This window comes from Aquarana catesbeiana, linkage group LG10, assembly GCF_042186555.1.
Source record: "Aquarana catesbeiana isolate 2022-GZ linkage group LG10, ASM4218655v1, whole genome shotgun sequence".
Classification (NCBI taxonomy): Eukaryota; Metazoa; Chordata; class Amphibia; order Anura; family Ranidae; genus Aquarana; species Aquarana catesbeiana.
In genome coordinates, this window is record NC_133333.1 from 143,813,796 (window position 1) to 143,827,028 (window position 13,233).

The window sequence follows — 13,233 nt, forward strand, 5'->3', positions numbered from 1 at the left end:
TTTGTTGGCAAGCGTATCTAAAAGACCCACCCCAAAGAACAAAGAGGACCTCTCTTTGCTCCTCATCAGCTGAGATGTCCAACCCCACTATACCTTCAGTCCTCTCTGAGACCTGCACTGAGAGGAATGAAGGTGTAGAATTAGGTGTGTCACAGCCAAGTACTTGTGGGCAATCTGCTTTTGGTACACCGACGTCAGATTGTACCAGGCAAATTTCCCTGCCCCAGCTGCTGCACCGCCGAAAGAAGTTTGCTCCCAGCCATCCACATGCCCAGCGGTTGAATGCTAGCTTGGCTAAATTGCTAGCACTTCAACTGCTGCCTTTTCAGTTGGTAGACTCTGCCCCCTTCCGTGAGTTTGTGGAATGTGCGGTTCCTCAGTGGCAGGTACCCAAATGCCACTTTTTCTCACGGAAGGCGATTCCGGCTCTCTACCGGCATGTGGAAGGCAATGTCCATGCCTCGCTGGACAGGGCGGTCAGCGGTAAGGTGCATATTACCGCTGACTCATGGTCCAGCAGGCATGGACAGGGACGTTACCTAAGTTTCACGGCGCATTGGGTGACTCTGCTGGCAGCTGGGAAGGATGCAGGACAAGGTGCAGTAGTGTTGGAGGTTGTTCTGCCACCACGCCTCCAAAATGCTAATGATTGTGACACACCTCTCTCCTCCACCCCCTCCTCTTCTTCTTCCTCCATGGCCTCTTCCTCTGCTTTATCCTCGGAACCAGCGGTGCTCCGTAGCCGTTCAAGGGGCTACGCAAGTACGCAGGCAAAAAGATGCCATGCGGTGCTTGAGCTGGTGTGCTTGGGGGACAGGAGCCACACTGGGGCAGAGATTCTGTCAGCTCTGCAGGGGCAGGTTCAGAGGTGGTTGACGCCACGCCAGCTTAAGGCAGGAATGGTGGTTTGCGACAATGGCACCAACCTCCTCTCTGCCCTCCGACAGGGACAAATGACCCATGTGCCCTGTTTGGCTCACGTCCTTAACTTGGTGGTGCAGCGGTTCTTGGGCAGGTACCCGGGCTTACAGGATGTCCTGAGGCAGGCCAGGAAAGTCTGTGTGCATTTCCGCCGGTCATATAATGCCAGTGCTCGGCTGACGGACCTCCAAAAGGAGTTTAACCTGCCCAAGAACCGCCTAATCTATGACATGCCCACCAGGTGGAACTCAACGTTGGCCATGCTGCAGCGGCTGCACACGCAGCAGAGGGCCATCAATGAGTACCTGTGCGACTATGGCACCAGGACAGGGTCAGGGGAGCTTGTTTTTTTTCCCCACGCCAGTGGACCATGATCAGGGATGCATGCAGTGTCCTGTCACCATTTGAGGAGGCCACGAGGATGGTGAGCAGTGACAGTGCATGCATCAGTGACCCTGTCCCCCTTGTCCACCTGTTGGAGCACACGCTGCGTGGAATAATGGACAGGGCACTTGAGGCAGAACACAGGCAGGAAGAGGAGGACTTCCTTAGCTCTCAAGGCCCCCTTCCCCCTATCCAGACAGTGTGACTGCGTGCCCGCCGATCACACAGGAAGAGGACGAGGAGGAGGAGGAGGAGGAGGAAGATTGTGTCAGTATGGAGGTGGAGCCTGGCACTCAGCATCAGCAGCAGTCTTTAAGGGATCAGTCCCAAGAAACACATGGACTTGTACGTGGCTGGGAGGAGGTGGCTGCGGACCATGTCGTCCTTAGTGACCCAGAGGACTCCGGACCAAATGCCTCAGAAAACCTACGCTGCATGGCCTCCCTGATCCTGCAAAGCCTGCGTAAGGATCCTCGTATTCGTGGTATCAAGGAGAAGGACCAATACTGGCTGGCAACCCTCCTTGATCCACGTTACAAGGGTAAGGTTGCGGACCATATCTTGCCATCGCAGAGGGAGCAGAGGATGAAACATCTTCGGGAGGCCTTGCAGAAAGGTCTGTGCAACGCGTTCCCAGAGACTGGGAGGTTACAAACTCCTGTTTCTGGATAACGTGTTGCTGAGGCTTCGGTCAGTCAAAGAAGGAGCAGTGGAGAAGGTGGCCGTCTGACTGATGCGTTCAGACAATTTTTTGGTCCGCAGCCCCAAGGTATGATCGGTTCCAGCAACCATCGCCAGCGTCTGTTTTACATGGTGCAGGAATACCTAGGGGCAAGATCAGACTTGGACACCTTTCCCACCAAAAATCCTCTGGGTTACTGGGTCTTGAGGATGGATCACTGGCCAGAGCTTGCACAGTATGCAATTGAGCTACTGGCCTGTCCAGCATCCAGCGTTCTTTCGTAACGCACATTCAGTGCTGCTGGAGGCGTGGTAACCGATCACAGGGTGCGTCTGTCCACCGACTCGGTCGATCGACTGACCTTCATAAAAATGAATCAGTCTTGGATCACCACAAGCTACCAAGCACCTAATGCTGATGTAACCGAATAATTTTTTTGGAAATCTCAGATCCCTTCAAAGACTGCCTATGCTGATGCTGAGTGACTATCCCTGAGTAATTATCCTCTTCCTCCTCAATCATCACGCTGATAGCTTGTAAGAACATTTTTGGTTCTGGGCGCCACCACCAGTGCCTAAGGCACAATTTTTCAGCCCCTGTTTAACAGGGGCGTGTAATTACAATTTTTGATGCAATACTTTGCAGCAGGGCTCGTTCCTGCGTTCCAACTAGAGTGTCTGTGAGGGGTTGCAGTGTTGTGGCCCCAGCACCAGTGCCTAAGGCCCAATTTTTCTGCCCCTGTTTAACAGGGGCGTGTAATTACAATTTTTGATGCAATACTTTGCAGCAGGGCTCGTTCCTGCGTTCCAACTAGAGTGTCTGTGAGGGGTTGCAGTGTCGTGGCACCAGCACCAGTGCCTAAGGCCCAATTTTTCTGCCCCTGTTTAACAGGGGCATGTAATTACAATTTTTGATGCAATACTTTGCAGTAGGGCTCGTTCCTGCGTTCCAACTAGAGTGTCTGTGAGGGATTGCAGTGTTGTGGCACCAGCACCAGTGCCTAAGGCCCAATTTTTCTGCCCCTGTTTAACAGGAGCGTGTAATTACAATTTTTGATGCAATACTTTGCAGCAGGGCTCGTTCCTGCGTTCCAACTAGAGTGTCTGTGAGGGGTTGCAGTGTTGTGGCACCAGCACCACCACCACCACCACCAAAGGCCCAATTTTTCTGCCCCTGTTCAACAGGGGCATGTAATTACAATTCTTGATCTAATATTTCACAGCAGGGCTCATTTCTGCACCCACCAAGAACGAGTGAGGACTTACAGTGTTGTAGCACCAGCACCACCACCACCAAAGGCCCAGTTTTTCTGCCCCTGTTCAACAGGGGCATGTAATTACAATTCTTGATCTAATATTTCACAGCAGGGCCCTGTGAGGGCTTACGTTGTTGTGGCCACAACAACACCTAAGGCCCAAATAGGCAGGCCCCTACTTTCAAACATCTAACTTACAAACGACTCCTACTTGCAAACGGAAGGAGACAACAGGAAGTGAGATGAAATCTACCCCTAGGAAGGGAAATTCTCTCCTGTAAGAGTTAATATGGGAAAAACATTTCTCCTTTCCACTAATGCTTTCCAATCCTTGTTCCACAAAAAACCCCAAATTCTCAAAAAACATTTGTCATTGGGACAAAAAGTGAGGTGAAATCTTCTAAAGAGGAGGAAAGACAGCAAAACAAATGTCACAGGGGTGATAACCCTTCCCTATGTTTTCCAAAAAGCTTAAAAAAGATTTTTGGGCTGGAGCTAAACACGTTAAAAATGTACCCGTTCAAAATGACAAACAGATTCTACTTAACAACAAACCTACAGTCCCTGTCTTGTTTGCACCGCCTGTATACTGCTGTTCAGAGTATATAGGGCCTGGTGGCCCCACACCTTTCCTTATTTTAATTTGGGTGCGGGGTTCCCCTTAATATCCATACAAGACCCAAAGGGCCTGGTAATGGACTGGGGGGGTACCCATGCCGTTTGTCTCACTGATTTTCATCCATATTGCCAGGACCCGACATTACATTAAACCTGCAAGCAGTTTTAAATTGCAGTTTTAAATTTTCCTTTAAAAATGACATTTGGTGCAGGGACTGTTCTAAACACGGGAAACACGCGCCACTTTACAGGCATACTATAGACACCCCCCAGGTACGAAATTTAAAGGAATATTTCACTTTTTTTTTTTTTTACTTTAAGCATCATTAAAATCACTGCTCCCGAAAAAACGGCCGTTTTTAAAAGTTTTTTTTGCATTGATACATGTCCCCTGGGGTAGGACCCAGGTCCCCAAACCCTTTTTAGGACAATACCATGCAAATTAGCCTTTAAAATGAGCACTTTTGATTTCGAACGTTCAAGTCCCATAGACGTCAATGGGGTTCTAACGTTCGTGCAAACTTTCGGTGCGTTCGCAGGTTCTGGTGCGAACCGAACCGGGGGGTGTTCGGCTCATCTCTAGCATTGACACATGAAGACTCTATAATCTATTGGAGATATCAAGCAGGAGTATAACCATTGCTGTATATATACAGTTGATTCGTATGGCACCATGATAACTGTTTTTATGGAATCTCTTTGTTTTTATTACTATGTATAATGAAAATGTATGATTTTATACAAGACTCCATGTTCTGGCCTATATAGTCTGACTTTTTCTAGTCTTCTATCTATTTATACAATACGGATATTGACCTAGAGTGTCATGTTACTAATTTATAACTTAGAATAATGTCAGATTATAACTTAAATACTAATTTTGGTTAGATTGATTCATTCACTCAAGGGCAACAACTTTTTAATTTTATTGATTGTTCATTTCTTTTCCTCTCACACCAAGAAACTTATGCAAAAGCAAGAATAAGTTCATTATTTTCTCTTTCTGTTCATATCCATTAATTCACCAAGAGCTCATTAAATCTTCTGATCTAATTTAATAGCAAAAAATCTTTGCAGCTAGAGAATACGGGAAACAAGATATACACGTTGTGCTTTATTTTTTACAAACCACTAAAATCTTATGGGGTTCTACATAGTCTACCTAGCAGAAAGAAGTTCACAGCAATTGGCCCTTTTTGAGAGCTTCCTGATTCCAATGCTGTAAAAGGAGCCTAGAGAATTACTCTGAAGTCCTTAGAGGAGAGGCATTGGCTAAGGCAATGCAAAGATTTAAAAAGTAAGAAATATGCACAACGCGTTGCTTTAAAGGGAAAGTTAGAATATTAACTGTCAAACTGACAATAACATCTTTTAGCTTCTACTAACATTTCTAACAACAGTTAAAGATTGCCAAAAAAGCTTCTTTTATTTTCTGAGTAAGATATACAGGCTAACTACCTGACACAATGATACTGAACATCCCCCTCTGTACCAATAATTATAAAGTATCTTTGGAACCCTGTAATTTCATGCAATAACTTAACATGTTTCCTTTTCATTTCCTCCTCTATAATATTTCAGTTCTTTGCTCTCTGAATGTCACACCATACCATTTGCATAATAAATAAGTTGCTCCTTTCGCATGGTCATATTTTTAACAGTAAGAAGCTTGTGGGGAGCAGATTTCTTATGTGGCAAAAAGGGCAGTCATTACTCATGACTCAATTTTGGTGAAACATTTGAAATGTGTATTTTGATTCATATACATTTTAAAGCTATAGGATTATATATATTTTACAAATAACTTTAGAATAATAAAATAAAAAATGATTTGTATGATGCATTCTGCAAGTTCCCCTTAAATATTTTTATACCTGTTAATCCTGCCAGTAGATCCGTTATTTTTTTCACTTTCTGGAATAGGGTGACCACACTGTTAGTTGTGTAGAGAAATTGCACAGCACTGTTGTCACCCTGTGGTCAGATTAGTCCTAAATAGAAATTTAGTTTTACCTGGACTAGGTAGGAGACAGACAAGTTAAAATCTAATTTTAACTAACACTCTTTAAGCAATTACTTCAACAGATGTATTTCTCTTTCTTTTCTGCTGCCCTTCCCACTAGTACAGCAGAAACGGAATCCTCATCCTTCTGTCCCTGTATAGTTTCTGCTGTTTAATTGATGGAATAATGCCCTGTGAGCCTATAGTTCATCCTCTTTGGCTTTATACACCTAAATCAGGGGTCTCCAAACTGCGACCCTTGGGCCAGATCTGGCCCTTTGCTTGCCTTTAGCTGGCCCTTGGGGCACTATTCCTCTCACAAATATGAGGCAATATTTCTCCCACTGGTACCAGAGATGGGGAACTAATTCTCCCACTGACACCAATTACATGGCACTATTCCTTCCACTGACACCAATGATGGAGCACTATTTCTTCCACTGGTACCAATGATAGGGCACTGTTCCTTCCACTAATACCAATGAAGGGGCACTATTCCTCCACTGACACCAATGATAGGGCACTATTACTCCCACTGACACCATTGATGGGGCACAATTCCTCCCACTGACACCAATGATGGGGCACTATTTCTCCCACTGACACCAGTGATATATTTTTTTTTCACTTCCACTGACAACCAAGCCTTTGACATTGTTTACTCCCACCATAGCTAGGACAATTTCTACTCCTACTGGCTACAGTCTGCCCCCCCCCCCCAAAGTTTGAAGGGCAGTAAACTGGCCCTTTGTTTTGAAAGTTTGGAGACCCCTGACCTAAACTGAACTGCTGGCACAGTAGTGCAATAAACTGAACTTCTCTTTTGGTCATAAAGTCTATTCATATTGATGCAGAGCGGCCAAACTGTCACTTTTGGTCTGTGCACACCTTGTGTAGCAATGCATTGATCTGGTTAGCATGATACTAAGGCTAGCTATTTGACTTAGGTAGGAAGAGGACAGATGGCTTAGAGGGCAGAAAGTATAACTCTGGCCCTGGATAGGGAATTAACCATCCTATGAGCCAAAAAGAAAACTACAATCTATTTTGAATAATAGGTAAATTAGTGAGTATGAAGCCTCTGCTGAAGTGTGCCAGTAACCATATTTTCATTTTAAAAGCTATGCAGTATAAGTTATTTCTGTAGCTTCAGTCCAAAAGAGAAAAGTTTTGCCTATAGCTATACTTTATTCAACAATATGTTATTGCCTTAAAGATATAGAAGCTTGCCTATCAATTTTCGTAAATACGCTTGGGCAAGTGAGGGTGATAAAAAAGTGTACTCCTGCCAGATGCTTGACATGGAAGCTTTCTTGCCTGGTATCAATAACACACATATCTGGATGCTGAACTCAGAAGTTTATACTGAGAAGTGTACAAGCTTGGCCCAGCACAAACAGTTATTTCTTCTCCCAAATAAGCATGCATAGAAATAAACATTATATACTGTATGCATAGCTCCCAACTGTCCCTGATTTCGAGGGACTGTCCCTGATTTGGAACAAAGTCCCTTTCTCCCTCTTTCCTCCTCATTCTCCCCTCATTTTGGTCTGATCTATATAGTTATATAAAAAAGGAACTTTATCTCTTTCAAAAGGTGTTTCCCAGTGCTAAACCTTTCATTTCATTTCTAAATTGCTGCATTTGTAAATTTCAAAAGCCAGTATAAAGGAATAGTAGTGGTAACAAAAGCACTTGTGGGTTTAACTAATAATTGTTTTTGTATAATTCTCCTTTAAGAGGGCGTGGCAGGGTGTGTGCCCTATGCCTACATACTTTTGCTAATAGGTGTCCCTCATTCCCATCTCAAAAAGTTGGGAGGTATGCTGTATGTCACATTGTTGTATTATTCTTATTTGGGTACACATGTATATACAGGTTTTTATTTTAGGAAAGATGGTAAATTGGAGTAAGGAATCGAAAAAACATGTTACCTAGAGATACAACCTACAGTATATTCACTGCTATCTACAAGCAGGTTCTAAATGACCAGTGCTACTGGCTTGATTGTTATAAATAGGAAAGCTCACAGCCAGCAGCAACTGGAACTTCTACTCACCTTTCCAAAACTTCCTTTGCCAAGTACCATAAGAAAATTGAAATCAGAGATGTGAAAGCGACTTGTTCCAAAAAAGCTCACGCGCTTAGAGTCTGTGGGACTTGGACTCGGGGCTGGGCCTCTTCTAACTTTCTGCATGAAAACAATAAGTGGAGAGATAACAATGAATCACTTTTGGCAGAAAATAAATGTGCTGAGCTTAAAGGGAAATTATATATACGTGAGCAGCAAGTTGTTAGCACTTCCGTGCGGCAGCACTAGGGTTGTCGGTTCCAATCCCAACCACGGCACTACCTGCACGGAGTTTGCATGTTCTGCCTGTGCCTGCTTGGGTTTCCTCCCACACTCCACACTTGCTGGAAGGTTAATTGGATCCTGTCTAAATTGCCCTGGTATGTGTATGTTTGAATGTGAGTTATGGGTCTTAGATTGTAAGTTACTTGAGGGCAGGGACTGATGTGAATGTATAATAAATATGTAAATACCTGTATTAAATAAATATATATATATATATATATATATATATATATATATATATATATTGCATATATTACATTCACTATACCATGGCAAAAAAAAATTGTAAAATCTCTCAGGAAGTGTGGTGATCTTGTGACGAAGTTTGCTTAGGGTCCAAAGCAGGCAGATGTATGAGTTGTGCCTGCTGCTGATCTATCCATAATATAAATATACTATGCATGTTTAGGAACAGATGGATGGATCAGATCTCAAACCAAGCTGTCTTTATAATGTCTTGGACCATGAGTAAAGAAGTATAGCATACTGCTATACTGGCCACCCTTAGTGGTCAAGTGGTATCCACTCTATTCCATTGAATGGGTACTCTTACTTTTTATTTGCGTTTATCTCCAAAACTTCCTAATTTAGCTCATGGTGCTGCCAGATAATTGGTTAGGCAAGAGCTATGGCTGCTCTTGTTCTTGACATTAACAGGAAAAATAGGTTCCCTTTAAGCTCATTTCACCTGGACCATGTGAAGCAAGAATAGACATTTTGAATGTGACAACATTTATGACAGACAGTGATGCTAACATGTTGTTATGTTTGAGTCCTAGCAATCTTACCCATTATAAGCAGGGCAGCATCACACTGTTCCAAATCTGTAGTAGTTCTTGTCTACAAATTCTCTTAACCAGAGACATATTAATATTATACAGTTTTGTAATAAAAAAAACAAATATTGGGTACCACATATTTTACTTTCACAGTCACCTTTTGAAGAAATCGTGAGATTCATTTACCAAATTTTACTAAATAAACTTTTTGTAATTCTATTACTAGAAAGAGTCAAACTCACTTATTTGTGAAGAAAGCTCTTCCCCACCATCAACAATCATACCATGCTTCCAGTATCATACCTACCTTTCCATGGGTAGGTATGATCTTCAGAAATCTTCAGAAATCATACAGCTCTCCTTTCCATTATTCCCCATTTCATCATTAATTAACAATTCCTGTTTTTTTAACAAAATAATCAAGTGCTGAAGTGGTTTCAGCCGACCACAAACACCCACTGCTTGTTTTCATTGGTTACACCAATACATAGTTTACCTGTCTTTAGCTCCTAGCAGATATGTCTCTAAATGCAAATACATTTGTTAAGGCTGGGTTCACAGTAGAGATCACAGTGGCTCACAGCAGGAGTCCGGGGTGTCTCCATTCCATTACGGGCTGAATTCTGACCTGAAATGGACCAAAAGAGGCACAGGGCTTTTGTGCAATTTTCACCAAAGCAGCTCCAGAGATGTGTGAACCGGCTCCATAGAGAACCGGTCACAATCTTCTGCTATGCTAAATGGATGCGGGTAAACCCACATCCAATTCATAATAGTGTGAACCCAGCCTAAATAGATTCACATTTCCATAGTATCATGTACGGTCATTATTCAATCCCGTTATTCATAAACGTCTGTCTTCCTGACTTGGATTGTAAGATTTTCATAAATAATCTCTGTTCTGTTACCATAGTCTTGTCTTTATTCAAAGCTTATGTTTTGTGGGGACACCTGATGTATGGAGGGGCTCCGCTGGGGACACCAGATGTATGGAGGGGCTCCGCTGGGGACACCAGATGTAAGGAGGAGCTCCGCTGGGGACACCAGATGAACGGAGGGGCTCTGCTGGGGACACTAGATCTAAGCAGAGGCTCCACTGGGGACACCTGATGTGTGGAGGGGCTCCGCTGGGGACACCTGATGTATGGAAGGGCTCCGCTGGGGACACCTGATGTAAGGAGGGGCTCTGTTGGTGACACCTAATGTAAGGAGGGGCTCCGCTGGGGACACCTGATGTAAGGAGGGGCTCCGCTGGGGACACCTGATGTATGGAGGGGCTCCGCTGGGGACATCTGATGTATGGAGGATCTCCGCTGGGGACAGCTGATGTAAGAAGGGGGTTCCGCTGGGGGCACCTGATGTATGGAGGGGCTCCACTGGGGACACCTGATGTTTGGAGGGGCTCCACTGGGGACACCTGATGTATGGAGGAGCTCCACTAGGGACACCTGATGTATGGAGGAACTCTGCTGGGGACACCTGATGTAAGGAAGAGCTCTGCTGGGGACACCAGATGTATGGAGAAGCCACGCCCACTATTACATATAAACCACGCCCATTTTGGCGTGGCACGACACATTTTTCTATTTTGCTATGTCGCGCCTACAAATGCATGCCCCGCCCTCTAATTATAATAAGACTCTGCCTACAGCCAAAAAAAGTGTCCCTATAATTTTTTTTACAATGTTGGCAACTATGAGCTCACCAAATTTGAACAATAGAAGATTGGGAAAACGTTGACTGGTCTGATAGTGGTAGGGGACACCAGAGGTAGGTGGTAGGTTTAGAATTTGGTGTAAACAACATGAAAGCATGGATCCATCCTGCCTTGTATCAATGGTTTAGGCTGGTGGTGGTGTAATGGTGTGGGTGATATTTTCTTGGCACACTTTGGGCCCCTTAGTACCAATTGAGCATTGTTTAAATGCCACGGTCTACCTCAGTATTGTTGCTGACCATGTTCATCCCTTTATGACTACAGTATACCCATCTTCTTATGGCTACTTCCAGCAGGATAATGTCACAAAACTCAAATCATCTTACCACTGGTTTTCTGAACATGACAATGAGTTAACTGTACTCCAATGGGCTCCACAGTCATCAGATCTCAATTCAATAGAGCACCTTTGTGATGTGGTGGAACGTGAGATTCCCATCATGGATGTGCAGCTGACTAATCTGCAGCAACTGCGTGATGCTATCATATCAATATGGACCAAACTTTCTGAGGAATGTTTCCAACACCTTGTTGAATCTATGCCACAAAGAGTTAAGGCAGTTTTGAAGGCAAAAGGGGGCCCAACTCGGTACTAGCAAGGTATACCTAATAAAGTGGCCGTGAGTGTATGTATCTCCTAAAATATAAAGACTATAAGGATGCACAAATCTGTGATCCATCTACTATATCAATGATCCACCTACAGAATTAAGTTGATGAAGTAATGCCAGCCTGAAAACATGTGCCTTCTAACCAGCCAAGTACTCAGCATTAGGAAACTGCTTTATGTAACAGGTTTGGAGCTTGACCTTTCCATATAATACAAGCACCAGAAACTGTGGGATTACAAATAGAACTAGGGATGCGTGTGCTGATTAGCCCACATTGAGCACCAATTATGGCATTGCATAACAATCTATTGTATACTTTCTCTGTTCTTCAACACTGTATCTGAAATCTGTTTCCAGGTTGCAGGCTGGCTACTAGTTGCATGGCAACAGAGGCCAACTTACAGGGAGAGAAAAAGAAATTGTTAACATGTTTTGTCAATGGAGATTAACTTGTCTTCCTTGTCACAACTGCTGTACTTTTGGGAAGTAGGGATGATTACACAGGATGATTACCTGGAGGTACAGACACAGGTAGAGAAAGCAAAAAATTGTCAAAGTAATACTTATTAGTGGCGAAAAATATTATAAAGTACAAGTATTTGGACCTATAAAGCATGAGTGTGATTAGTGTGTATGGCCCACCTAGGTTTCTCACCTACACATGGTGAAGGGCTCCATCCCTGCCGGGAGAAGACAATGATTATTGCTATCGGCTATTCCAGCCGCTAGCGATAGTCGCAAAGAAAATCCGTCAGGCTGGTTGTACCCAAGTTGATCAATCAACTTGGTATGTTCAGCCTGCCAATACACTGTTCGAATCTTGGCCAGTTCCTGCTGAAGATTCAAACTGTCTATAGCCGACCTTAAGAAAAAAAAAATGTTATACTTACCTCCTCTGTGCAGTTGGTTTTGCACAGAGCGGCCCTGATCCTCCTCTTATCGGGTTCCTCTTCGCTGCTCTTGGCCCCTCCCTCCTGTTGAGTGTCCCCACAGGCAACAGATTGCTATGGGGGCACCTGAGATGAGTCACAGCTCAGTGTGTCCAATGTGTGAAATGGAGCCCCGACCCGGCCCACCCCCTCTCTCCCCTGATTGGCTAACTGACTTTGATTGACAGCCGAGGGAGCCAATGGCACGGCTGCTGTGTCTCAGCCAATCATAAGGTGAGTCCCAGGTGGCTAAGACACTTGTGGACATCGCTGGATAGAGATGGGGCTCAAGTAAGTAATTAGGGGGGTACTGGGGAGGCTGCTACACACAAAATGTTTTTTTATCTTAATGCATACAATGCATTAAGATAAAAAACCATCTGCCTTTACAACTCTTTTAAAGTGTTACTAAACCCAGGACCCTGCATTCACTATATCTGGTCTCCCACAGTACACCGAACATGGAAATGCAATTATTTTAGTAATTATAAACTGCTAAATACCTTTTCCTATCAGCAGTATATAGCAGTCTTGTGACTTCTATCAGTGTGTGGCCTATTACTGGTTAAAACTTGTAGGAGATGTTTCCATTATACTCTGACTATTCTATGAGTCTGCATGACCCCGGACCCTCTGTCTGGAGAGTGCTGATTGGCCCTGTGCTGATCACATGCACCCTCCAAAAAAAAAACACTTTGGCAATACACAGCAAACTGAGCATGTGCAGAGTGCCTCCTAGGGCTCTATGCTATCAGCAGATGGGCTGGGGACAGTGGAAGAATGGGAGGATCAGAGAAGATAGGATCAAACAGCCTTTTTACACAATGCGCAGGATTAACTCCTTAGGATCCACAGAGAGTATAACAAGCATGCTTTACTGCATATCCAGACTGATTTTACTGTTGTGGGTTTAGTAACATTTTAATTAGAAAACAGGCCACAGCTAGCCTCTTCCATCAAATTGAATCTTCTGAGTGGG

General features: G+C 44.0%; 1 protein-coding gene across 7 annotated transcripts in view; it reads right to left on the reverse strand.

Moving 5' to 3' along the window:
* PRKCG (protein kinase C gamma) overlaps window positions 1-13,233 on the reverse strand; it is an 805,390-nt gene that overhangs the window by 90,922 nt on the left and 701,235 nt on the right. For all 7 annotated transcript variants that reach the window (XM_073602743.1, XM_073602742.1, XM_073602744.1 and 4 more), the window contains one exon: window positions 7,922-8,053. In XM_073602743.1, the coding sequence (XP_073458844.1) occupies window positions 7,922-8,053 (132 nt within the window). The remainder of the gene's footprint in view (window positions 1-7,921; window positions 8,054-13,233) is intronic.